Source organism: Atractosteus spatula, chromosome 11, assembly GCF_055471065.1.
Source record: "Atractosteus spatula isolate fAtrSpa1 chromosome 11, fAtrSpa1.hap1, whole genome shotgun sequence".
NCBI lineage: Eukaryota > Metazoa > Chordata > Actinopteri > Semionotiformes > Lepisosteidae > Atractosteus > Atractosteus spatula.
This window is the reverse complement of record NC_142716.1, coordinates 7,039,763-7,067,439: the sequence shown is the minus strand read 5'-3', so window position 1 is coordinate 7,067,439 and position 27,677 is coordinate 7,039,763. Positions and strand designations below refer to the sequence as shown.

Here is a 27,677-nt window from a genome sequence, read left to right as displayed (position 1 = left end):
CCCTTTCTGGAAGCTCTGGAAGGTTTCATGAATCTAGTTAGTTAATTAGCTGGTGTTGCTGATGAAACGGTATTCCATTGAATGCATTGTGCTGACCTCAATGGATTCCCACTGTAACAAGGAAGAACCAGGTGTGTTTCAAAGGCATTTTTATAGTACTTTGCCAGAGGCTATAGTCTGGATTTAAAGCTGCTTTCCCAGGTTCACCACCATGCCAGAGACTGAGACTGAGATGCAGACACACTGCAGTTATTGATATACCAATATAGCATATTACTGATATCACATTATTGGTCTTAGGTGTTAGTACCTTTAGATATGTGCCTTTATATACAATACTATAATAGTGAAAGTATTTGATTACAGAATTAATGTAACATGCAATGTGTTGTTTTTATGTCAGGAAGCATAAATTCATAATTCGATTTTAGATGAGGATGATTGTTTTTTGGCTCGTGACATTTACAATATTGTTCTGGTCAGATGAAGTAGACCTAATACAGGCAAAATATACCGTAATAAAAATGTCACTGCATTAGCAATTTACAACAATAGCTTTTTTTCGAAAACAGAGGATGATTAAAAGAGGTTTTGGATACAAGGCTGAGAGAAATGTCAACCTGCAGAAAATCAATTACACAAATAATGGAGACTGAATAAGACAAAGCTAACGGTTTTAAAGCCTGGAGTGGGTAGAAAAAAGGAAGACGAGGAAGGCAAAACAAAAGACTATTTAGCTAAAGCTTTTCATCTTTGCTTGTTCCACTTCTCGAAGGTGCTTGAATTTTCTAAGAGCACTCCACATTCATAGTGTTTGATGTAGTTCATGGAGAGCTCTGTGAGGGAATTAGATAACACTTTCCTATAGGACATTAGAAAGACATACATTGACTTTATTCCCATCATTAAGCTTTTGTAGGGTTACACAATGCCTGTGCCCTGAATTTCAGCGCTAACAGTATATAAGAGGATATAAAAAACCAGGTTGTTCTTAGATTTCATGCTTTAAATCACACTTCAACATTTAATCCTTCCAAAGATTACAACACTCATTTATGTCAAAATCTTCATTTATCGTCACCGTGGGACGAGGTGGATCGGTAAATGTTTTACTTTAAGACTAAAGTGCAGTATCTTCGAATGATTTATTAGACTGTTGTGCTAATACTCTTCAGCAATTAGGATACCACATTTTCTGTTTTGGGAAATGATTGTCTGGTCAATTGTTGGATGACCTACAGTGTCTTCTCATTTTTGTTCCATCTCTGTTATGTGGTTGGTTTGATTTTTTTATTAACTGTTTTATTAATTGTTTTTTTTTTATTAATTGTAATACTTCTAACCAGACTGTAGGATATTTTATTTACTACTTCAAAAAACAACAACTCTTATTTATAAAGCACCTTTCCAAATCAAAAGATACTATACATAGTGTTAAAGAAAAAGACAAAAATTTACCATAAAAAAATAAACAAGAACATACGGGATTTAATGTAGGAGAATTATATGTAGGCCCCAGTAAAAAGGTGAGTTTGGAATTTAGATCTGAAGAGAGTCAAAGAATCTGTCTCTCTGAGAGTTGAAGGAAGGACATCCCATAACAAAGGAACAGTGACAGAAAAGACATGGACAAAATAAGTCCAAGATTTAGCCCCAGGTACATTGAGAAATGGATCAGCCTCAACTGAACGGAGCCTACAGGAGGGAGTATAAACATGGAGAAGTTCGGGGATATATGACGGAGACAGATCATTTAGAGCCTTAAAAGCTGGTATCAAGATTTGTAACCTGTACCTTTAATGAAGTGAAGCAACTGTGAAAAATCCAGCATACAATAAAATAAATAAGAGAACTGTTTAATTGTCTGCTCAGGTTAAAACATGAAAGCACTAGGGCTGAGTTTGATTCTCCTGGTCTAGTAGTACAGTATATCGGAGCTCAGTAACTGCAGTGAGAGGGCAAGAGAAAAAAAAATGGCTGTGTGTCAGCTATCTGGGGAATTAGTATAGCTGAACTATCTGTCAAAGATCTTTTTATTCCGTTATGCTAACAATGGTTTGGCTCCTTGTCTGAAGTAATCTAAAGCTGGCATCACTAACTGCTGTAGCAGGGAGAGTGCGCTCCACTGATGCATTCACTAAATTTGTCAGGATCATGAAAAACTGCAAAAAAAAGATTAATTACTCATAGGACTCTATTCATCTCCTTTATTCTCAAGAATATTCTTCCAATCAAAAGTGACAACCATTAAATCCCTCACTGGTGTAGGTGAAGCAAAATGACATTTTTTTCAATTAAATTAATTAATGTATTATTATTTTTTAAAATTTTACTTGTTAACATTTTTAAATGTTTAAAAACCCTGCAGATATTTTTCTTCCTAGCCTCTTTTTCCATATTATATATACATATAGGTCATGTGACATATATTTACATGTACGTTTTATTTTCAATTTCTGTGTGACAAGCTAATGGGCTAAAAAAATCTCCTCTCCAGTTGCTAATGATGTACTGCTGTAAACACCAGTTGTTGTTCTATATTGCCCCCTTGCGTCTACCGTGGTCTCAAGCATAGTTTAAATTTAAATTTATCACCCAAGAAACCGCCTTTAATTACTCCCCATACCATCACTACTGTCACCTCGTTCACACAGGCTGCACATTTAGTTATACATTTTATTACTTTTATTTTGATTCTCGAAAACTTGTGCATAGTTTTGGACAAATTATATATTGTAACGCAACGATTTTTCACAGTTGCTTCACTTCATTAAAGGTACAGGTTACAAATCTTGATACCAGCTTTTAAGGCTCAATTTGCGTTACAATATATATGTGTGTGTGTACTTCACAAAGGATTAAACAGAATGTATTGCTCAACCATGTGCACAGACGGTACTACGTCAATAGAAGTGATGTAAGACATCCCCATGATAGGTAACGTCCAACTTTATCGATTTTTTTTCCTTACTCATTTTGTTAATTTTATTTTGAGCGTGCAGGATATAGACTTTGTCTGTAACAAAGTGCTTTAAATATGTGTTTACATGTATAAAAGGCCCGGCAAGTTCTTGGGTCTTCTGGGTTCGATTCTGTACTGGAGTCGAATTCTGCGTGGAGTTTGTATTTTCTCATTGTGTCTGCATGTTTTTCCCCCGGGTGTTCTAGTTTCTCTGACTATGTTAACCGGTGTCTTGGTGTGTGCCTATGGATGAACCAGCGACCCACTCAGAGACCAGCAGCGCCCGCTCCTTGTGACCTAGACTACGAGTTGCTGCAAGTACCCCTTACTACTGTAGGAAATAAGCGGCTTGATAGAAACGTGCTGTCAGTGTGCGAAGCATCCTAATTCCAATTCATCAGTCATACTAAATTAGTGAACGTCTTGTGACAGTTTTTTTATCTCCATAAATAGCCGCAATTCTTGTCCAGGTCCTTCCTCTTTAAAAAAAGGGGTATGAACTTTGGGATCAACAATGGCGGGCTGTTTCACGTTTCAGAGGGCTCCGGAAAGGATAATAAGACATTTTTTAAGGTCTAAACTTGCATGATATTCTGTATATAGTGAGTGGGTTTGTTTTCGACAATGTCGTTTAGGTGTATAGTCCAAATTAGGGTCTAATCCAAGCATTAGTTTGGTCATAGTGTAGGTGCGTTGTAGTGAAACAGAAAATACATGTTAAACATATCCGGTAGTTTCCCAGAAAAAGGACTTAATGGAAACAGAAGTGACTAACACATATTGTGCTACTTCTTTTTGCACTACACCATATTTTATGGTTTCCTATGTGAGATATGTCGTTAGCGTGAATTTGCTACCGAGTAGTTGAGTATTCTTTACGTTTTAATCAGCGGGGATTACCTGTGCTCAGGGTCTGCATGTTTTAAATTAGCAACTGATTAACACTTTAAAACTGGCGATTTGACTTCTCAATGCAGATCATACAATTAATACATTAAGTTCAAAGCTGGAAGAAAAACCTGTTGGAGCTCAAGAAATGCAATTGACTAACCCCTGCTAGCTTTTAAATAGATATGTTTCATAGCGCTGGGAGAAAGTGAAAATACTCAACGTCCCTGAAGAGAATTAAGATTATAAATAAACGTGCGTAAAGAAATAGAAGTTATCTGTTTGCTTTTGTATAGTGAAAGTATGAATTTACTTTTAAACGTCTTGCACTTTTGTTATTATTACAGAGATGTTCCAGTAAATAAAAACGCTTAAGGAAGCAAAAAAGTAACAAATACTGCCTGCTACCTGTAAATAAAAATACTACATACTACACTACTGTCAGTAGTGATTTTCTAGAGCATGCAATTATTTGACCTCAGTTGGCTGTCCTACATTTGTGAGCTGTTTTAGCTGTTTTATTCGTGCAGGGTTCGAGGTGCGAGGATCAACTTTGGTATTCAGTCAGTCTTCAACAGCACATCAGCTCAGCACCATACCACATACCGAGCTGCCCAATGCACAGAGCTGAAGAAGCCTCTCGTCCTGCAAGACGTAGCAGCAGCTGAACTTAAACCAGCTGAGGTACCCTTTTATGGTGAAAACGTCTTCTTGCTATGGGATATACAAATCCTTGAAAGTGGCTGAATCGTGTGATCTTCTAGTAAGTACGAGCCATCAGTGAAAGATGCCCATTACGGATTTATATTAGTAGCAGGGACCTCTGTAATGCATGGGGAATATCAAAGATCTTTGTAAACAGATAATACCCTAACTGCCCCTGGACTGATCTAATGCTTTTATTTTGATTATACGGTGATTCTAATTTTAATTTTTAACTGTTTTGTACTGATATGTAGGGAATATTTTACAATGTAAAAATATATTAACAGTGCTCCTAACTGAAATGTAGTATGACAAGTGTGGCAATCTTTTTTCTTAAGGTAAGAGTGGCTGTCCATTTTTGTGGAGTGAACTTTGCTGATATTCTGGTATGTCAGGGACTGTACCAGGAGAAGCCTCCCCTACCTTTTATTCCTGGTACGTTTTACCACTAATGATGAACACCTAGAGCATGCCGTATTTGTAGATGTCCGTACATTAGTCTAAGATCAGGTTAACATAATGAAAACTATATCAGCTATAGGTAAGTAGTTGTATAATGTTTAATTACAATCCTTAAGAAAAGCAATGGTAAGGGCATTACTAGGATGGTGGTCCTCTAAGGAAAATCAAGTTGCTGCTGCAAGTGTTTCCATTCCAGAATTTTGACAGCAGTGCCCCTGTGTAGTAACACTGTCTTGCATGGGATACTGTCCTTCGAATGCTACATTAAACCGAGGTCCTGACTACTTGGTTATTAAGGATCTATTGGCACTTCTCAAAATCAAATTCGATTGGTGCAGATATTTCTCATTCTGGGCGCATTATGCAGTAAGGCTGCTGGTGCATAAAGTGTGTTGCACATCTCCCAGGAGGAGGTTGCACTTGATAGATGAAATGGGTCCCCTTCTGTGTGCAGTGTGCTTTGAGACACTTTGGATTGGGAAGTGCTGTATGAATGGAAGAAATACTGTTATTATAAATTATTAAAATATTATTTTGCCATGCTATCAAGAACACTGAGGTCCATATCGTTACTGGTATGGCCCCGGGTAAGGCTCAGGATTAATACATTGTATCATTTTATTATAATTACAGGATGACCCTGTAAATTGTATACATTTCTGAGGCTTTGTTCCATCTATGTATATGTAAAAGAATGTGAAAGTAACACTTCATTATATTGTGATTACCAATGCATCCTTTTTTATCTCATCTGATGCAGGGATGGAGTTTTCAGGCTGTGTGGTCGAAACAGGACAGAATGTTGTAGAATTTCAAAAAGTAAGGCACAAATTCAGCAAAATTGCAGGAAATGTTGAGCAAAATATTTTGTGAATATTTTAATACCTTTACATTACATGTTTCTTTATATATACAGTATATGAAGGATAAATATGTAGAGCACATTCATTGTCTTATATGAATAATTCACAAATCATGTGGTCTAAACGCAGCATTGTGCATTCAAGCAACACTTCTACACCCAGAAGGAAATGATGTATAATGTCACCTACAAATTACTGAAAACCAGACAAGCAAAAAGAAGCAGATAATGTGTGTTCTGACCTTTAACATAAATAATATAGCCAGCTTCTTGAAATTCCAGGGGTGAGAAAACCACAGATAGAGAGCATGTTCTTTGAGTGAAGTGTAATGCAGCCTGAGGTTTTTACAAAATATTACTGTAGCGTAAAATTCACTTTACTATGCATTACAGATAAAAAACACACTTTGCTTCTGCGTAACTGAATATAAGCCCTTACAAGCCCTAGCAGTATTTCTCTCAATTGAAAAGTGAAGCAGTTACCCACTGGATAGGAGGGAAGTTACTCGTTATTCATATCAACTTGTGGGTGATATTTCTATTTTCAGAATAGTTTACAATTTTCGTTTCAGGGAGATCGTGTGATTGGGGTCGGAGGGAGTGGAATGGCAGAGCAGTGTGTTGTTGATCAAAAGGTATTTTACTTCTCTTTGGACTTTGAACCTCTCTAGCTGACACTATTAGAAAATGAAATGTTAATTCCCTTTTTCGCACTTTCAATACAAACTCTCTTTGTAAATCGAATTTAAACTGCATTGTTTGTATGGAAGCACATGAAAGCTGAGGCAAGTCCATACCTTGATAATTAACAGATTATAAGCATTGGTGCGTTAATGCGGGAAATGTTTGTTTGCATTTGTTTTGGATTTTAAGTCACATCAGTGGCACTTCAAATTATATTTCTTGAATTGTTTGTGTTGTTTTTAGATGCTGTGGAAGATCCCCAATGAACTAAGCTATGAGGAGGCAACTGCTCTGCCAGTATCTTATGGTACAGGGCTGCTAGCACTAAAACACAGAGCAGCCACACAAGTAGGGTGAGTCTTTAAGCAGACAACCCAGAAAGTGTATGCCATGTCTCGTGATATCTCTCAGTAACCTGACATACTGGTGTATACTACCTGTCTCTGTGCTTGCAGGGAAACAGTGCTGGTCACTGCAGCTGCAGGGGCAGCAGGACTTGCTGCAGTTGATATTGCATCCCAAGCTCTCCAAGCAAAGGTGAAGAATTGGTGACTACAGTAAAATTCTCCTGACTTTCTAATCTACAGAGATACTGACATAAGGAGTAGAGTGCTCTATTTACCTGTTTAACTCAGACTGTACAGTCTTCTTTTTTTCAAAATTGAGAATGATCAAAGGACATTATTTAATGATTGGTATAAATACCATTTAGAAGTTACACCAACTGCAGAGTGCATAAATAGTAATGGTTCAGTAACAATGGTACAGTTATTGATCAAATTCTTCACACTTCTTTCCAGTAATGCACTTATAATAATTGTGTAATTTAACAGTTTGTGATGTCCCTTCTTCTTTATTCACTTGCACTGTATCTGGGATCTTTCAGTTGTGTGAACTAAATAAGTGTAGTATATTCCAAAATTCTTATTTTTGTATTTGGTAAACCTGCAAAGTTTGGAGCACACTAAAAATATGTTTGTGTAAGTATTTGTATATTTCCTCAACGTTAATAGGTAATAGCTGCAGCAGGAAGTGATGAGAAGTGTGCCATTGCTGTACAGAAAGGAGCATTTGCAAGTATCAACTACACAACCTGTAATCTGAAGGAGGAGCTGAAGAAGCTTACGAACAATGAGGGAGTGAATGTTGTGTTTGATACTGTTGGGGGAGACATTTTTAAGGATGCTCTTAGTAGGTGAGTGGAAATCAACACTTTCTTTTATTATTGCATACTGTATGACTAAGTCAAAACTGAATGCAAAAGGGAATTGTCCTGCAACAGTACAATCGGAAATATATTTTATTGAATAGTCCAATATGTAGATCATGTTATTTCAAAAAGGTACTGCATACACTTTATGTTTTTGTTGTACAGGTTAAATTTTAAAGTTTAAACATATCACTGAATAGCTTGCTGTAAAAAAAACCCAAAACATTACATTTCTGCTGTTACACCATTCTTTCTGCATCCTTCATGGAATTTTGAATAAATATCCAGTTTTTTCTGTAGACCCGAGCATTATAAATCAGAAACATAATTATGAAGCTCAGTGTTAAGTGAGAACTCATTTTGGTCGAGCCGTAATTTGTCTTACACTACATTCTTCCTTGCAGCCTACGCTGGGAAGGCAGAATTGTAGTGGTTGGGTTTGCTGGTGGAGCCATCCCTTCCATTCCAGCCAATCTGCTCCTACTTAAGAATATTTCAGCGATGGGTGTTTTCTGGGGGCGTTACAGGGAAGAGAATTTCCCTTTATTCTCCCAGTCTATTTCTCAAGCCATCCACCTCTTCCAGGCAGGAAAAATCAAGCCTTACATTGGAGCCACATACAAGCTGCCACAGGTAACAAGTATACAAAGTTATTCATTTGGTATTAAAGAGGAGATATTTTGGCTTATGTTTTAAAAAGTCAACATAAATATTTTACTTTCTGCTGTTCCTTTTTATCCAGGTAAATCAAGCCTTTCATCATGTGTTGCAGCGACAGTCTGTTGGAAAAGTGGTCGTATCCATGAAGTAATGTATGCAAGAACAGATGAATCATGATAGTATTCCTCAGAAGAAATCACATACAACCTTACTTACCAGGTTGGCTGGAGCAATAGCTCTTTAGAACAAGCTTCGCCAATATTTCAATTACTGTTTTTTCTTCTAACAATGAAATCATGAAATCAACTTGAATACTCCTGTTTTGAGCAATTCCCTAAAACCATAGAGGTTACCGATGGAGATTTGAATACTACATGCTTGTATTACTGTATCATCATGGTGTGTAGCAGTAGTACTAGGGAGGTGAAAATACTGAAGTGCGATCTCAGAAACAGCTGATGAAAGCTTACAGTTAATTATTCAAGTCTTGTGTTTTATTACATTATAGAAAATTTAGCAGTTACCATACTGATATCAATATCAGCATTTCCTACAAGTACAGATTTTGCTTTCTGTTACATGAACAGCAATACATACAGTAGCTCAGTCAAATGATTCTCTTCTGCATTTGGTGTGTCTTCCTTCTCAGTTTCTGATGGTTTTAGACAAAGGTTCTGGAACTGTAATTAAAACATACATGTAGAACTGAAAATTTGCTGAGAAAAATACAGTTTTGATTTTAGACACAATTGTAGCAATTACCTTAAACTATGAGACTTAAGCTAAATCAATATCAATGACTTACTTGTAATACTCAATTTAGCCAGAATTGGATTCAAGAGTTCTTCAAGGTGTTTCTTCTGTTCCACAAAGTCCTGTGCTGTTGCATTTTTAGCATTCTGAATCCAGTCAGATTTTGTTAAGCAAGAGTTGAGACAAGTGTTCTGAAATATACAAAACATATAAACTGTGCATAAATATCTAGTTACAGAGTGAATTCCTTAAGAGAATGGGAAGCTGAAGAGTCATGCAGCCCTAATGACTTGTTCGGTTGCTAGTAACCAACTCATCCAAGAATCTCATAAAGCTGTTTTTTGAAGGATCCAAGGGCATCACCTTTAACAGTCCTTTCCTTTTTTAAATATTATATCTATTCAGTAAACATTCACTTATGAAATTATCTGTTATCTATAGTGTATGTCCATTCAGCCATTTTCTAACCCTTTGTCCAGTGCATGGAGACAGAGCGTATCCCCCAGCAAGCACGTGTACAGTATGTCCTGTAACAAAATCGTCTTAATGAAGGTCTTGACTTTTGTGTAGTGCACATTCACTTACACAGTACCAACTCAGTGTGTACTACATTAAATTAAAAAAAAAGGCTGAATATAAAGTATGTCTAAAGATGTCCAGGGGACGTAAATAGAAAATAACTAATAATATGTAAATGGTAGAATTTACCTTATCTTCTTTGTTTAGCTTCCCTTGAACCTTTTCCGGATCAGCAATAATTTCTCTTATTTGGCTGATGAAGGAATGCAAGTCTTGCTTGGCTTCTAAAGACCAAACACATATCTGTTAACAGACTGTCGAGAAACGTCCTGGAAGTTTCTAAGCTGGCAGTCTGAAAAAAATAATTAGTTGTGATTTTTAGTTTTAGCATCAGTTCAGTGAGGATATTTCTCCGTTTCATATACCTGCCCATGTGAGGTAATCGGCACACTCCGTCTTAGAATAGCGGCAGGCAACATCTTTGGGTTTTTCGCCACGAAAGTTAGGGGACTGGATGTCGGCACCCAGTTCAACCAGAGTTTTCACCGTCTCCAGGTGACCCCACAGAGCGGCGCAGTGCAGGGGTGTGTAGCCTGTAGAGAGAACGGCAACACCACACCGCAAGTCACGATTCACAAAAGGGTAAAAAATATTAAGAACATATTAAGAAAAAGCGAAAAACAGAACACGACACGGCTGAAAGCTTGTTTTTATTTGCGGAAGTTCACCGTATTATTCTTTTTAGGTTGCAGTAAAGGCATCCAGTGTGCAGCCCAGGATAACTAAGATGTTCTGTTATCAGAATGACTTTCATAGTGAGCAAGATGCTGTAGTTCAGTCACACTGGAGCCTGAGAACATCTCACCTCTCACTGTGCTGCTGTTCACCGTGGCTCCGTGTTTCACCAGTTCCTGCACGATGCCGGCCCTGCCACGCATGCAGGCTGTAAATAAAGCGTTTCTCCCGAGGACGTCTTTCTCCTCGAGCATTCTGGTGCTTTCTTCGTTGCTCTCATTTTCCGTGCTTCCCAAGAGCTTCCGAAGACCTTCAATGTCTCCTGACGAAGAACAGCCAAAGATGGAGTTTTGCTCACTGGGTCCCATAAGGTTTGTACTTAGTGCGAAGTCTTGCTACCTGCAGATAGGTAAAGGAACGATACACATCACTTAAAGGATTGTAAGTTTTGAAGTCATGTATTTATAATGTCGAAAGTTGTATTTATTTTATGGTGATAAACCATAAAAAACAGGCGATGGACTGCGATTTGAAGGCGGCATGCTGACGTGAACAATCTGACCGTAACATATTCTGCAAAAGAGACTGATCTGTGACGTGCATGGTTACGGATTCTTGGTGAACGTTTTTTTTAATGACTATGCCTAATTCTGAAGTCCCTTTTTTACATTTTTATCTGGGTGTTTTCTGCAGCACTTTTCAAATTAACCGATACCGATACCGTTACACGTAAAACTGTTACATCCAGAATGCAGACCACTAAGTCACTACGAAATGCTAAGCAGTTGCATGTTTTACTTGTTTAAACACTAACTGCAATGAGATTCTTAAGTCGTGTATGCATGCCATTGTACAGCGCTCATAACTACATTCGTACCCCTATCATTGCTTTTAAACGATACGTTTCTGTCACGTAACCGAAATCCGTGAGAATTATACAAAAGTTCCTGAAACAGACGTCTTTGATAAAGGTATAGGCTCAACATTTTACAACAAGCAAAGCCCAGGTAACTTAGCTGTATGTTGACCTTTAATGAAAAAGACACTTTGTCACTAAGTGTAGCGTAAGAACTTTCCACCAAGAAGTGCTTCTGTTCTGTTGCCATGGGAACCAGTTGCTTCACTGATTGTCTTCCGTAATCCTGTGGAACTAGAAAGTCACAGTCTCGTGAGACCGTTTCGTTCCACAAGCCTTTGTCCATTTCTTTGAATCACGGTGGAAAAGTTAACTCCAATAAAGTTATTATTGGAGGCAGAATGAGGTTATATCACAGAAGGCTCACTGGTTGTTATAAACAGCAAATGCATTGCGTAGAAATAGCTGTTCCATCGACGTTCTAAAAATTGCACTGAACAGCTGAAGCATACCAGCGATAGTTAAGATTTCAAGCAGAATTAATAGCTTTTGGAATTACTTCGATTATTTTTTTAGAATACTTTAGAAAATAATTCTCCTGTACCTGAGATCATAGATGTAAATATTCAAGTATAAAATAGTATATTTTGCATGTGTTCTAATCTTTACCGTTATGTATAAACCTAAATGTAGTTCTAGGGGGAAAAAAAAAACTTTCAAAACACTGGAGAGTTTTTACGTGTTGTAGTGCTTCTTTTTACATAGGAACCAATGTCAAATGGAAATACTCGCAGTTGTCATAGTTTCTAGGGGGAACTTTAAAGTCGTATGTCCGTTTCCTGTTGATTAGAATCTCTAATGAAGGAAGGATTGATGTTTTGGAGTCAAACTCTTTTTGTTTGGATCATTTCAGTCGTGAGTACAGTTAATAATACATTTTCTGAAATTGTATATAATGTGTAAATTTGTGTCTAATAATTTCCTAGACATGCAATTAATACACATTTTTAACACTGCATCTAGTGTTGGCGTTTCATAGTATGAATTTCTGATGAAACGATCAACAGAGTGATGAAGATGACACTGCGTTACATTTTCTATGTAATGGAATTAGCAATTATATATCCGTATTTGTAATTATTCACCTATCAGTTCATTTCAGTTTAGAGGCCTTAAATCAATCCGCGATGGAATGTATTGTGTATTTTTAATTCTGTAATTCTGACTTTTTCTGTCGTACTTCTAGTAAATACACATTAAATTACAACAGAAAGGCTAATGCCACGTTTTAGATCCCAGATACCGATTTTGAAAGATTTTACAAGAATGGAATTCTCTCTGATGTATTCAGAGCGATTACATTGTATTTTCTTATCGGTATTCACAGTGACAGTTCTCTTACATGGTTCATTATATTTAAGTACGTCTTTTTAGATCGTTGTATAGCATAATTACTTACGCTGCATTCTTAAATAAATTGTACATGGAATATAAAATTGAGATTATCTTTGAAAACTCGCACAACCTAAGTGATTTTGAAATCATTTATAGTTTTACACTTTTTTTAATCTTTCAAATTCTTATAAAAATGCTAAACAGGTTGCAATTACAGGACATAGTCTCCAATGTACTTCTGATTCGTTACAGGAGCTGTGTTAGTACCCCCAGTGATTTCAACCACACACCGAGTAAATTGTACGTGTCAGGAAGGGTGGTGCTGTTTGTTTGTGATCATATTACCTACGGTTTTCACCGTTAGCCCTTACAGAATGTTTCAGTTCATTTTAGACACTGTAGGAATGCTAGGAAAATTTGGGCTTTTGTCCGAGTGTCGCAAATCAGGAGTTTGAACATCTCATCAGTTTTTAATCATACCTGTGACAGTATTATACAGGCTTCCTGTCCAGCTTAGAAGGACATTTCTGAATTATATTTATCTTTATTCTCACATTAGAGGCACAAAAACATGAGACTGACATTGACTGACTGTCCTCTCGTTGGCTCCTACTGTAAAGGTGAGGTGGCTCTGTGGCTAAGGATCTGCGCCTGTGGCTGGAAGGTTGCTGGTTCATATCCTACAGCCGGCAGAGGAATTCTACTCCGTTGGGCCCCTGAGCAAGGCCCTTAACCCCAAACTACTCCAGGGGCGCCTTATAAGTGGCTGACCCTGCGCTCTGACCCCAAGCTTCTCTCTTCCCGTCTGTGTGTCTCATGGAGAGCAAGCTGGGGTATGCGAAAAAAGACTAATTCCTAGTACAAGAAATTGTATATGGCCAATAAAGTGATCTTATCTTATCTTCTTATAAAGCCTAAGAATAAAGATTGAGGCTCAATTAAATCATTATTTGTGTTCTGTTCCAAACATAGTAAAAGTTGCTTATTTAAGCTCTATAAGCAACACTAGATTTGCATGGAGTTTATGCAATACTGAACTGAAACTGATATTTTTAAAGGGGAACATTTCCCTGTGTTTATAATTAGGATATAACCCATAAACGGTTGTAAGAGAAGTCATCTTGACGGCTTTTGTCACATTGTGGGCGCAGCACACCCAAATGCCTTATTCTGTATGGATTCAGGCCCAGCCTGCGTAGGATTCTGAGTTTTCTCATTTGTTCGTTTTTGTCCTTGCAGAGCAGGTGAAAGGTGAGGGACAGAAGGCTGTATTTTCTGTGCATGGACGGGAAGCCAATGCGCAGGTAAGAGTTAAGGATTATTTCTTACATATATATATATTTCAACCCCCTAGTACTAGTACTTTTGGATTTGTTTATGATTTGCTAGTTAAGGTCCTCTGAGCGAAAGGACATTAAAAGTCTGGCTCTGGGAATTTTGTGGACAGTTTTTTGTGATTGTTTTTATGGTTAGGGAGAACATTGGTGTTTTGTAGCATTACATTTTTTAACTTCTAAGAATATATATATATAGTAGAGTATTATTTTGGAATCACAGTGACTAGGATGAATTTTAATGAGCTTATTTTACTCTGTATGTTACTTGGAAAAAATACATCTGAACTAAAAATAAAACTACAGGGGATTTCTGTCTTGTTAGAAAGACAACTTTCATTTAATCATATAAACTTTTTAATCATATTGACTTTGAATCGTATAATATTGCATTCTTTAAGAAGCTCAAGGAATACTGCTTAAAAAATAAAGAAAAAATGTGAAATCTTTAGACTCTAGAGTGTTGTATAGAGAATTGGTTGGAGCTGAAGTTCTTCACTGGTACTAATTTGTTTTTCACTTGGTACCAGTTTTAAACATTAAAAATTAAAAATGAAATGCAGCATGATTTATATGTCGCTTAAAGCCCTATTAAGTGGTATCTGGAACAAGTTCTGAAAAAGCATTTATGATCATCACATTCCACATAGTTCTTTTGCACTCCAAATAGAAAGAGAGAATTTCGCTTGCATGCATTGCACTTGTACCATAAAAAGCATTTCAATCTTAAATTAGTTTGTAGTTGATAATGAACCTTCTGGGTGTTTAAGAGGTTCATAATTCTAAAGTTGCTATGCCTGCTTGGATGCTTGTAATTTCAGCTCAGCTACTCTTTGGGAGGATTACAGATTTGAGAGTTTGTAATTCTTCACAGCAGCTGGTTTTTCCATTTACCCCATCTTATTTTGAGATAGGACAACTTGAGCCAATCCAGAAAAGGTTTCTGCTCCTATTTGTTTGGTGAAAACAAAATGGATCCTATCAAATGTGATTTTTTTTCTTTCCTTTTTATAAACAAAAAAGCTAATCAGACCTATACAACTTAATCCTGACATTTCCAGGTCTAAATAGTAGTTTATAAAGTATACTGCTTTAATGTTCCCTGACACCGATCATGCTGTTACAGAATATTTTTCACTGAGAAGCTGGCAGCTTTTTACACTGTGGATAGCCACATTAGTTATAAGTTAAAAATTTAATTTTGCTCAAATTAGTTATTAACCGTTTTGGGTTTTGTCTACTTGTCACACACTGAAGAACTGAAAAGCTGTTTTATCTGTGGCTCCACTTGTGTCATTGACCCTGGTTTTATATTCTGTCTTAGAGGCCTTAGGGAACAGATAGAGGGCAGGTTGCCTTATGCTTTTAATGTCCATCCCATTTTTAAAAAGAAATTACTTTGAGCTATAATTGGACCAGCCGATTACTGTACACAGACAGCGGCAAGAGAGTGGCAGCTGATTTCTGCAAACCCCCAGGAGTGATCCGTGACTGAGGTCAATTAGAGCAGAGCAGAGAGAATGCTTGGCAAGTTGGAGATATTACATGTACTTCCCTGTTCGAGCTGGGTGAACTGCAGATTGATACACACTAGAGGAAGAAGGCATGGACTGCACTACCAGTGACCTGTAGGTAATCTGTACATTTCATTGTTGCTTTTTGTGGTTTATGGTTAATCAGCTGCGATAGCGCACTGGGCTGAGCATTAATGTGCCCGTTTCAGCGGCATAATCCTGTCTCTTAGGCTTTTCTGGTAATCTCGGATATCCTGCTATAGTTTCCAAGCATAATGGAATTTTGCACAAGCTATTCACTTTAGTATTGAAATGCTTTGGGTTTAATATTGATATATTTGTCAAACATTTCTTGTAATGGTCAGACTAAGAGGTATTCAGGCTGCTGGTAATTAGGGCTAATGTTCTTATTAGTTGGCTCTTGTCACATGGTCCTTGTAAGAAGAAGAATTTGAGGTTCACAGATCTTCAGGTAGCATAGGCTGATTGTGCTGCCGTTAATACAAGCATTTTGAAGCAGGTAAGAGGACCGTTGGCTGCAAAGCATTAACTCTCCCTTGCGCCACCCGAGGTGTACCAGCGCACGCCCAGATACCACCGGAATGGACATCACCAGCCGCTGTACCCTCGGTGACCCCAACAAGCTCCCAGAGGGTGTTCCCCAGCCGGCGCGCATGCCCTACGTGTCGGACAAGCACCCTAGGCAGACCCTGGAGGTCATCAACCTGCTGCGCAAACACCGGGAGCTGTGCGACGTGGTGCTGGTGGTGGGCTCCAAGAAGATCTACGCCCACCGGGTCATCCTGTCCGCCTGCAGCCCTTACTTCCGCGCCATGTTCACCGGCGAGCTGGCGGAGAGCCGGCAGACGGAGGTGGTGATCCGCGACATCGACGAGCGGGCGATGGAGCTGCTCATTGACTTCGCCTACACCTCGCAGGTGACGGTGGAGGAGGGCAACGTGCAGACCCTGCTGCCGGCTGCCTGCCTGCTGCAGCTGGCGGAGATCCAGGAGGCCTGCTGCGAGTTCCTGAAGCGCCAGCTCGACCCTTCCAACTGCCTGGGCATCCGCGCCTTCGCCGACACGCACTCCTGTCGAGAGCTGCTCCGGATCGCCGACAAGTTCACCCAGCACAACTTCCAGGAGGTAAGGGCGCTCGCAGCCTGTGCTTTTGTAGCCATTTCCAGACTTGAAAGCACATTTCCATGTCACCAGAAAGTGCCCACCCTTGATTTTATTTTTGTTTTCATGAAGGCCGCCTTTAAATATATGCTGAGTCTTCCCCTGAAACCTTCTTGACTTTGCGCCATCACTTTGCTGTTTCAAAGCTGTGTCAGTAACTGCTTTATTGTCAGTCATTTTGCTGTATTTCTCAGCAATATGTGAACCACAGTGCTTTAGGCTGGCAGTCCGTTATTTTAAACACAGTAAACTGCAATCCAACAATGGTGTGTTAGGAAAACAGGCTTTTGTGTGGAACAGTGGAATGGGATTTGTGTAGCTCTTTTACACTATTGTACTGTTGCCGTCATTGTGTGTAGTAGAATGATTTAAATTATTTCAAAACAAAAGTTGTGCTCAAACCTGGCATGTCCAACAGATATCTGTTTCTGGGAGCATCATAGACTTAAAACTTTGTCAGCCATCGGTATTATCTGTGTATTAAGTCAAAGAGCTTTGAAACACTTGTTATCTTAAAATTAGTTTAAACTTACTCTTACTTGGTTCTTGTACATGGTAACTGCCTGAAACGAAACCTGAAATGAATGTACAGTACTGTGGGTGTCTTTCCAGAAATATGTCATGAATAAGTATTCTGGCTAAACTGCCCTATTCAACTTCTAGAGATATCTAGTCCAGAGAATGTAGGACTTTTGTAGTAAAAGATGTAGGATCTTTTACTATTCCATTCATGCAATTTTATTTTAGACACTGTCAATTTAGAGTTACATATTGCTTTTGTCTTGGCTAAGGATCTGGTGGAAATTAATAATAATCAGAGACTGTATAAACCTTTTAATTAATTAGTCAATCAATATCATTATGTGATATTCACTGTTTTGTGTTCCTAATTGATAATTAAGTATTTCAGCAAAAGCAAGTTTTAATTACCATGTATATCAACTCCCAAGAGAGAATAAATGTATTTTTTTTTATAGATCTCTAAATTGTTGTTTATATTTAACAATAACGAATACAGATTCTTATTTTTCTTGTAGTATGCCTTCTTTGGTGTGACTAATTTAAAAATCCAGTTAAGTTTGATTGGGACAGCATTAGAAACAATAAGACTGCCATGATAATGCTTTCAATAAGACTGTAGGGAAAGTTTAATTTTGAAGTCCATTAATCTTTTGCATCCAAAGAACCAAGCATTCAAAAGCAAGTCAGATTCCCTTGCTAAAATTCTCAAGATATTCGGTAGTTGTAATTACAGTTCCCAGATTGCATCTGGACTTCTGTGGCTGCCTTTTTCAATAAGCAGCAGCAGAAATTGTTGACGGGCTTGGGGCTGGAGTTTTGTCACCAGATCTGGTTTCATGACAGCAGGCAAGGTTCTGATGATACTGTAGAACTGTGGTCTTGGGACTAATTTTAACACGGATTTCAGAGCACTGGTGATAGAACTTTACAGGTCATACACTGCGGTTTAAAATAAAGCCCCCTGGAATATTGCATGTCTGAAGTACATTACTGGCTTTTTTCTGTGATGTTGTTTTTTAATTACAGTTTAGTTGCATACAGAGGATCTTTCTCTCTTTCATCTTAAATTTTATAGTAATACCTCAGGGTATTACCAGTGCTGGGTCATATTGCTTAAGGTTTGCCAAAGTTGTCAAACCCTGTGCTTTAAAGTAGTATATGGACACAGAGGAGCTTGATTAATGCCTGAAGTGAAATATGTATTTCATGGATTAATCCTTCTTCTCTGTGTAATTCCAGGAAGGAAAATTATAGTGCAGCAGATGTATATGAGATCCTGGCAAGTGGGTAGAATCATTTTATTAGCCTAAGGGGAAAACTGATTTCATTTTGCAGTGCTATCTAACATGACAGTACAATCAAAGCGGTCGAAAAATCTTTTTTGTCTTTATTTATTGTGTTTTGTATGCAATCTCAAGTTGCTAGTTAAATTAACAGGTGCAAGAGAAATGCTATTTGGAATATGAAAGTATGTAGTTAAGGAACGCATTAGTTCTATTCAGGCAGAAACTTGTTAATTAATGTGTACAGCAGCTGTTTTCTAGGAAATGAGGTTTCATGCATGTCATCCAGTAAATATAGTCATCCATTCATTATGATCTGAAGTTGGCTAGTTCAGAAGTCCCAAGGTAAACGTTTCCCAGTGGTATTGAAGGTCAGGAGGGTGGGATTTCTTCCTCTAGACACGAATTTCTAATCCTTTGCCCTGGTAAGGTGACTAGGGGACACTGTGTTGAAGGGATAGCCATCATTCAAATGGGATGTTAAACAGTGAGGACTTTGGTTTAGTCATTAAAAAATTCCATGAATATTAACTTGGGGTCCTTCTGAATTCCACTTTGAGCTAGCACTTTCTGGTCTGCCTGATGTTTCCTCCTTAGTTCAGTTGGAGAAATGAGCTGATTTTTCACTTCTTTGCCTGACTTGGCTGTGCTGTTGGTGCATCATGGCTTCTACACAATACCTACATACGTTTCAATGAAGATTACAATGGGTCGCCTCCTATATGTAAAGTGCTTCGGAATTCTTTGGGAATGAAAACATCTATATCCAATAAATAAAAGGAATCATTATTGTTATTTTTCAAACATTTTTTAATTTAAAATTTCACTTCACCAGTCTTTTCTTTATGACCGTCTTCACTGGCCGTGTTAATAAAAATTGAAGACCGTACCACTGTAGAAGTTTCTTTTATGTTATCCAGGTGATGGAGAGTGAAGAGTTCATGTTGCTTCCAGCTAACCAGCTGATAGATATAATATCGAGTGATGAGCTGAATGTGCGAAGCGAGGAGCAGGTCTTTAATGCAGTGATGGCCTGGGTGAAATACAGCATTCAAGAGAGACGTCCCCAGCTGCCACAGGTACTTATAGAAGTGTCCCAATAGGGACAAGTCCCAAGTGTTTGGTGGTATGTTGGAGCTTTCAGTTTCAATCCTCCATACATGTATATGTTGTGTCAATTAAATATTGTTGTACTGTTTTCATTACACTGATGTCCCTCTACTGATTCCCTTTGGACATAAAAAGCTAACATTTGTACATGAAACAAGGTACAAGGTCTTTTAAGAAGGTGAAATGCATGTTTTGGACAGAGAAATTATATGTTAACAAAAACATTTTTACTGACTGTGCTTTCCCACAACGTGCCATACAAACTGGAGCTGGAGTGTTGTTATGCAAAATGCTTTTAGTTTAAATTTTGTTGCGAGTAGTTTCAAATAGATTATTTAAAGGGCTGTTGCCATTTTCAGCCCTAAAAACATTCATATCCTTTTATGGCGAAATGCAATATTAGTGAGATCTTAAAATGCCCAAAATTCACACTAAAAATATTTTAAAGTTGTTTTTTTTTATTTTAACTGCAAATGAACTAATATAATAATGGTAATTGTTCCTATAATTTTGTTTCAAGATCCTCATAAAGATGAGAAATGGTCCACTTTTTTTTACTTTTTGATTTGTTTTAGGTGCTACAGCATGTTCGATTACCTCTCTTGAGCCCAAAGTTTTTAGTAGGGACAGTTGGATCCGACCCTCTTATAAAAAGTGATGAAGAATGCAGGTATGTATGCTGAGGAAGAATGAAACATCTTGGCTGTTGGCTATACAGTGGTAAGAAATCAGCTGTCCAAATGGTTAAATGTGCTCTTGTTTCTAAATAAATATTTAATCTGCAAAAGTCTTCATCTCCATGAAGCACTCTTATAGTTCTTTTTATGAGAGGGCTGTATTAAATACCTCTAGAGTCATTACCATCTGCTGTAATTTCTGGGTATCCCCAGAGCTGAGCTTTGCCAGCTGGAATAGATATGCTTAGGATAGTAAACTGTCTTCTCAGTTGGGAACACTGCTAATGCAGTTCAGGTTACTGTGATGTGCGGTGTGATTTAATCCTTTGGGTTGATGATAATCAAAACTATATTTAAAGGGATCCATGGATTACAGTACTGTATTTTCAATAAAGCAATATAAAAAACACACTGTATGCAATGTTAGACATGAGTAATAAATATATCGTTACGTAGAATGTTTTGCTTATTTATCTGTGTACATACAGTCCTCAGGGCTTTTCACCTATGACATTTAACAGTGGAAGACTTCCAGCTTTTATCAGCTTAGTGATGGTGCAAGAGAAAACCAGGGGTAGCCAGTTGCCTGTTACATTTTCCAGTCCTGAAGAATTATATTCCAACTCAGTGGCATTAGCCTTAGAATTCTTACACACTTATGGCTTTTATTAAACCTGCAGATAGTGATTGAGGGTTTAGGAAGGCCAGTGAGATCTTTTCTAGATTTTTGTCCACTAAAAATGATATTTCTAGTTCTGTGTTTTTTGAAAAGGGACCGGTCGCTAGTCAAGGTCTTAACAATAACATTGGGATGCTATGATGTCTGAATTGGTGTATAAAATGATATCTGTAGTTTAGCAGTTTTCTGCCCATTGAAAGGAGATTGAGGAAGTATTCTTCAGCTCTCAGATATACAAATTAGCAATGTGTCTGAGCTATGGAGCTAAGGAGTATAGATTTATCAGGAGTGTGTTGATTAACGTTTGAACGGAGATGAACTTGTGATATAAGCCTAATATCCTATAGATGTACATGGAATGAATGCAGATTTTTGTTTCATGACAAGGGCTTATGTTTCAAAGAGAATTAGTATAATTTCTTTTCAGTATTTCTATGCTTTGAGAATTGATATCGTTGAAATTGTACTTCGCTAGATTTAGCATTGTCCTCCAGGTTCTTCTGACAAGAATTTCCAAACCAATGCCCCAGTATGTTGATGCTGATCAAGGACATTGTGTTGTAGGAAGTGCTATCATTTGGATGAGAATAAAATAAAATCTTTAAATAAGTTGATACGTCACAATATTGTTTGTGATAAAGAGTCTGGAGACGCAAAAAATGGTCAAAGGTGATAGATCTGACTTCATCTAGTTCTGAGGCTAAGGATGCCTTAGCAGTTCTGAGGCTAAGGATGCTAAAGACCCTTGTTTCTTTGTGAATTCCTGAGCACGTCAGTATTAATCTAGCTTCAGTATTTGTGATGTACTTAGTCTATATCGGCAAGGAAAGGTTACATGCTGCTAAAATTTCAAGACCTATATTTTTAATAGTCCTGAAAGTGGGTCTGTTCTTATCCCAATAAATAGTGTGCCAGCATGAAGATTAGATCTAATGGGAAACATTTTATATTCAATTTTTCAGCAGTATGGAAGAAGGCATCTATTTGCCTAAGTACTGTAATTACTAGATTGATGGAAAGCATACCAAAGCAGATTTAAGGTATGATTTAAGCCCTTATTATTTGATGAAATTGCAGTTCTTTACCACATGCTACATTATTTTACTTAATGTTATGTGGAAAAGTGATATGCATTAGTGCAGTTTTCAGCAAAAAAGAAAGTGTTTTTATGAGAAAGTCATATGCCACACAAGTAGATGAGAGACTGGTAGATTTAAGCCTTTAAAACTGTGTTAAATGCATTATGTATCGATCTTCACCTTTTATTGACAAGGTGCAATTGTGAGTGCCTGTATCTGTCCTCCTCAGTAAATGTTGTTTGCTTTGCAGGACTCCTAACCTAGTGGAGCATGCATTTTATTTAGTGTAATTGTTATTCTGCAGAGACCTGGTTGATGAAGCCAAGAACTACCTCCTGTTACCTCAAGAGCGCCCCCTGATGCAGGGACCCCGAACACGCCCTCGAAAGCCCATCCGATGTGGGGAGGTTTTGTTTGCAGGTGGGTGTGTGAGAAGTATAAAACAGAATTATATAATTATAAAACGGAACAGATATAATTATGAAACAGAATATATAATACCATTCAGAACACCACATACCAGTTTGGTTTACTTGTTTCTTGTAAATTCTGATGTTCAGAGACTTAAGAGCTCTAGGAGTTAAGGTAAGTAAGTTTACTTTATTTATATCAACAAGCACAAAACAGAATGGAAGATTATACAGAATGGTAAAAAAGGAAAATGGCTTTTTGAGATGAGAAAATGCGTCTGACCTTGCTGTCAAAATTTGGAAAAACTGCAGAATGGGTCATAAATGTACTTACATCCATAAGAACAAATGCTGTAAAAGAATGCAACCAAGAGCTAGCCAAAGATATCGTACGCTCCCTCTACCTTGTAGATGAGATTTTTTTTAAGGTGCAGTCTGTAGAAATTGAATTGAGAGATCTGCAAAGCACTTGCAGGATCGTTGGCCTTGTCCCAGGAGTTCCAGATTGGGTGGATTTGCGGAATGCCAAGTCTTTACCCTCTGTCAGAATGATTGACCTAATTTGCAGGGTGTTGGCCGCCCACACAGGAAATCCTGAGCAAGGCAATTGTGTGTCCGGTGGAGCGGAAAAAGAGCAGAAATTCCTTCTGATTAAATGAGAGCGATGAAAAGGTGACATGTCTTTCCAAAGCGAAACTAATTTTAGCCGCTGTGCTTTAGTTGGAGGCTGGTGCAGTGGTGACGCCATTTCCAGTGTGGAGCGCTATGACCCTCAGACCAATGAGTGGCGAATGGTGGCATCCATGAGTAAGAGGCGCTGTGGAGTAGGGGTCAGTGTCCTGGATGACCTCCTGTATGCAGTGGGGGGGCATGATGGCTCTTCGTATCTCAACAGTGTGGAAAGGTAGGTGTTGCCGTTTCTATTTCCCTCTCGTTCTGTCCTGAGACAGTGCGCCGGAGATACTGAACTGAAGATACTGAAGATGCTCGCCTTCTCTTCCTCCCAGGTATGACCCCAAGACAAACCAGTGGAGCAGCGACGTGGCACCTACCAGCACCTGCCGGACCAGTGTGGGAGTGGCCGTCCTTGGCGGGTATCTGTACGCAGTGGGAGGACAAGACGGGGTTTCTTGTCTCAACATTGTTGAAAGGTGAAAAGTTCCCTTTGAAGCCATGTGGTCGCTTGGGAATAGCACTCAGGATCTGGGGAAATGATTACAGTTCCCTTTAAATAAACCCAGACTTTCTAATGGGGAGATGCATTGAGAGCGGGAGCTGTGAAATTGAGTACCCCCATCTTCATCATCGGGTTTCAGTAAGAGTCAAGGTGAAGAGCACTATACAGTATGTGCATTGGGCCAGGGAATTTAGCCCTTTCTCTTTGCAGGTACGACCCTAAAGAGAACAAATGGACACGCGTGGCCTCCATGAGCACCAGGCGCCTTGGCGTGGCCGTGGCTGTGCTGGGAGGATTCCTCTATGCGGTCGGAGGCTCAGATGGAACGTCTCCTCTCAACACTGGTATGGAGACCACGCCTGTCTGAAAGCTGCTAATAAACTGCTTGAAACCTAGAAAAACTGCCCGAATGTAATAACCAATGGTAATCATTTGGTGGGACAAGCAAAGTAGTTGCTGAAACCCGCTTGTTTTTGTTCCGATTTATGAGTTTTGGTTTTCTTCTGTGGTTGACATGACATGCCTGTGAAGTCCAGTTGTGTTTGAGTGATAAAACGTCACAGGCTAATAGAAAATAGGAGCAATAGTAGCCTAAGGTCACAACTGAATAATGCTGGTTGGCCATGATTTGGCAGCCATATTTGAGCATTGACTTGTCCTAGTAGTCAAGTGAAAAAATCTTGCAAATTATTGAGTGCCGGTGGAATCATGTTATAGAAATAGGAACCCTATTGCATCGATTGTGACATTGTCTGTGATGTCTGACCTTCCAGGCTATTAAATACAGGGCTCTCATTCTGGATTCTGTTTTACATGTTGTACCTCATTTCTATTTGGCATGAAGTATTGGAAACATATGCACTGATCTCCTGTTTTCTTTCCAAGTTGAGCGCTATAATCCTCAAGAGAACCGCTGGCACACAGTTGCGCCGATGGGCACGCGTCGGAAGCACCTAGGCTGTGCGGTGTACCAGGACATGATTTATTCTGTGGGAGGAAGGGATGACACCACAGAGCTCAGCAGCGCAGAGAGGTATAACCCCAGAACCAACCAGTGGTCTCCTGTAGTGGCCATGACATCGAGGAGAAGTGGAGTAAGTTTGTGTGCTTTCTCACTGACAAGATTGGGTGACAGATGGCCGTGATGTGCTATTTGACTGTACTAAACTAATAAAGTTCAAAAGGTATTGCAGTAAATGTGACTTTGTCAATCAGGTTTTAAATCTTACTGTAGAAAAACAAAACACAAATGCAAGTGGTACATGAGCAGGGGAGCACTGCTGTTTTATAGAATTAAGCAATTATTTCACTGGTGCACGTGCTGCAGCTGAGATGTCAGGTGCCAAAAACAGTACTCGAAGGTGCAGATCGAGCTCTGAGATCATGGGTTTGAGCCTAGGTCGCGTCAACAGCCAGCTGCACCTGGGATTTCCCAAGGGGCAGTGCACAATTCACTGAGCGCCACCCAGGGGTGGGTGGGATTCTAATGGCTCTTGGCAATGCAGCGGCCCCTGTGCTGCTTGCAGGAACATGCTGTCGTGGAGGGATGAGTTTCTCCTTCAAATCGATCCCCAGCCTCCGGTACTGTGTTGCCTGTAACGTTTTCAAAAGAATAGCTGGGCGCTGGGTGGGACATTAGTCTGTGTACACCACCTTATTTTCCCCATGTGCAGTCGCAGGCTGGATTGCTGCAAGCTAAGACATGAAAAAACGGAATTGACTGTTCCAAAGTCGTTAGGGTATAACACAAATAATTGCCGATTCAAAATAAAAAGGTTTCTGATTCTTTTTATTTTGTAGGTTGGTTTAGCTGTTGTAAACGGGCAGTTAATGGCAGTCGGTGGCTTTGATGGCACAACATACCTGAAAACAATTGAGGTTTACGATCCTGATGCCAATACATGGAGGTAAGTAGACACTGCCCCCTGTTGGTACAGAATTTTGATTATTTAATTCAAATAGGCACATAGACCAAGTTTATAGCGATTTACGGGAATGGTCTATCTGCTGTGTATCAAGAACTTTATTAAATATCACAAGAAGTGCCTTAGAAAGATTTTTGGAATATTCCACAACACAATCACATCAGTATTATTTTAGTTGCAAAATGTACAATTCTTTTTATAGTTGAATGGTTTTAATAGTTTGTGTCAAGCAGATTGTTTCCTCTCTGCTGCACTGCTCAGGGATGTTCATTTACACCAAAAGTGTAAATAATAGATTTCATACACTGAATGGAAGAAAACAAGTTGGGACAGAAATGATTTTGCCTGTTGGTGACTTTTTTCTCTCATGTCTTTCCAGGCTTTATGGTGGAATGAATTACCGGAGACTTGGCGGTGGAGTGGGAGTTATTAAAATGACGCACTGTGAATCTCATATATGGTAATGCTAATGCTTACCAAGACTTTTGCTATATGCAAAGCTGAAGAAAAAAATGCATCAAAAGATAAGCGATCTGGTTTACAAGCAATGAGAAGACATCCTGGACTGCATGGATAATTCTATGCTGTGAAGGGTTTGATGGTGTTCTCACCTGGGAGACTGCGCAGCTCTTGCTGACTGGAGGCCTATTTCTGTTCCACTGCAGTGCCTATAATGCAAGGATACTCCACAAGGATTCTGCTCTGATTCTGAATGCATTTACTGGCACAGGACAGCAGACAGTCGTTACTCCCGTGTGCACCATAGTTTTTGTATATGCATTCATGCGTAAGCCTAAACGGTTCTGTTTCTGGATGTGGTTTAACCTGCTTATGGTTCCCAGAGGTTTGTTTCTTTTTTCCTTTCTAAGGAGATGCAATATAACAGAAAGAGACTGAAATTGTTCACCGGGGAGTATTTGCACATTAAACTGGAATGAAGAAACCTTTTTGCATCACTTGTAGAGCATAAATGTAAAAACAAAAGTCAAAAATGAAATTACCAAACTGATGCATTCTTGAGGATTAGATGTTTTTCATCTGCTCACAATCTAATAGCCTTTTAAGGGCTCAGTCCAGTTATTTTAATGTTTTTAAAATACAATAGGATCTACTTTGTGTAGGTAGTCTACATTTAAACTGCTCTCAACACTGCAAGACAACTTCATTTGCCATTATTGTTCACATACTTTTGCTTTTGAAAAGATGTTCGGTAGAGTGAATTCCTCCGTTTCAAAACTGAAGACTGGAACATAAGAACAGTTACAAACAAGGGGCCATCTGGACTGTCTTGGTCATTGTTTTATCTGAAAAGCTCATCCAGCTGTTCCTTGAGAGAACCAGAAGATCATCTTCCACAACATGGCTGGACACCTTGTTCCATTCTCCCACAACATTTTGTGCACACATGGAAGCACCCCACCTTCTTTTGCCCTTTAAACGGTTACATGGTCCACCTCATGAGACAAACTGTATCGAGCAGCCTTGACATTCACTTGTGTTCTTAAAGGGCCACCCCCCCTTAACTGGGCAGTCTGCTTGCACGTACAATGGTGGCTTAATATATTTATGGTTCTGTATAATAATCAGTATTATTTATTAACCAACATCACACTTGGTACATTTTTGTTTTCCAAGTCCCACAACGTTAAACTGTTTTAAACCTAGTAGTGTGTATTTTAATGCAAAATGTTGTGATGGAAGGGGATGCAGGTAGAAGCAGAAGGGATATTTGTTAGCCAGTACGGTTTAACCACACATTCTGTTTGCCAAATTGTCTCTTTGAGCCTCGTTTGGATTGTTTGAAATGTCACTACTTTGAAATGCTAAAGCTATTAAAATTCTTTATACCGATTGTAAAAAATTGTTGCATCACAGGCTATTTTCAGTTTGCTACTGTAACTCAGTTGTGATGCAGTGTAAGCTCATTTATCAATTGTAAAATTATTCCTGGTAAAGAATAGGCTGGGGATTTCATTTGTTATGGAAAATCTGTACCATTAACTGTGCTGGTGATCAGAATAAATCATACTCCAGCAACTTGGCGATAAGTCACCAGAAATGGTCTTTTTTGCTGTCAAGAAATACACAAATAGGG

The 27,677-nt window shown here is 38.7% G+C and overlaps 3 protein-coding genes across 3 annotated transcripts; 2 read left to right on the top strand and 1 right to left on the bottom strand.

Moving 5' to 3' along the window:
- Positions 1-3,445: 3,445 nt before the first annotated feature.
- LOC148823420 (protein Cryzl2-like) lies at positions 3,446-9,177 on the top strand. The gene is made up of 10 exons (XM_088927162.1): positions 3,446-3,535; positions 4,381-4,534; positions 4,894-4,990; positions 5,778-5,836; positions 6,452-6,514; positions 6,807-6,916; positions 7,019-7,100; positions 7,577-7,758; positions 8,178-8,406; positions 8,516-9,177. Exons 1-10 carry the CDS (start codon positions 3,477-3,479, stop codon positions 8,582-8,584), a joined length of 1,104 nt encoding a protein of 367 aa, XP_088783288.1. The 5' UTR covers positions 3,446-3,476; the 3' UTR covers positions 8,585-9,177.
- On the bottom strand, positions 7,841-11,585 carry ankrd45 (ankyrin repeat domain 45). The gene is made up of 6 exons (XM_088927163.1): positions 11,469-11,585; positions 10,571-10,839; positions 10,131-10,298; positions 9,895-9,989; positions 9,239-9,377; positions 7,841-9,113 (listed from the first exon to the last, which is right to left on the bottom strand). The coding sequence occupies exons 2-6, from the start codon at positions 10,806-10,808 to the stop codon at positions 9,079-9,081; spliced, it is 675 nt and encodes a 224-aa protein (XP_088783289.1). The 5' UTR covers positions 10,809-10,839; positions 11,469-11,585; the 3' UTR covers positions 7,841-9,078.
- A 509-nt stretch (positions 11,586-12,094) lies between these two features.
- On the top strand, positions 12,095-27,623 carry klhl20 (kelch-like family member 20). The gene is made up of 12 exons (XM_088928080.1): positions 12,095-12,211; positions 13,931-13,995; positions 16,111-16,684; positions 19,446-19,604; positions 20,211-20,305; positions 22,375-22,490; positions 23,201-23,384; positions 23,488-23,631; positions 23,868-24,001; positions 24,543-24,751; positions 25,458-25,564; positions 25,962-27,623. Exons 2-12 carry the CDS (start codon positions 13,973-13,975, stop codon positions 26,044-26,046), a joined length of 1,830 nt encoding a protein of 609 aa, XP_088784206.1. The 5' UTR covers positions 12,095-12,211; positions 13,931-13,972; the 3' UTR covers positions 26,047-27,623.
- Positions 27,624-27,677: the final 54 nt, after the last annotated feature.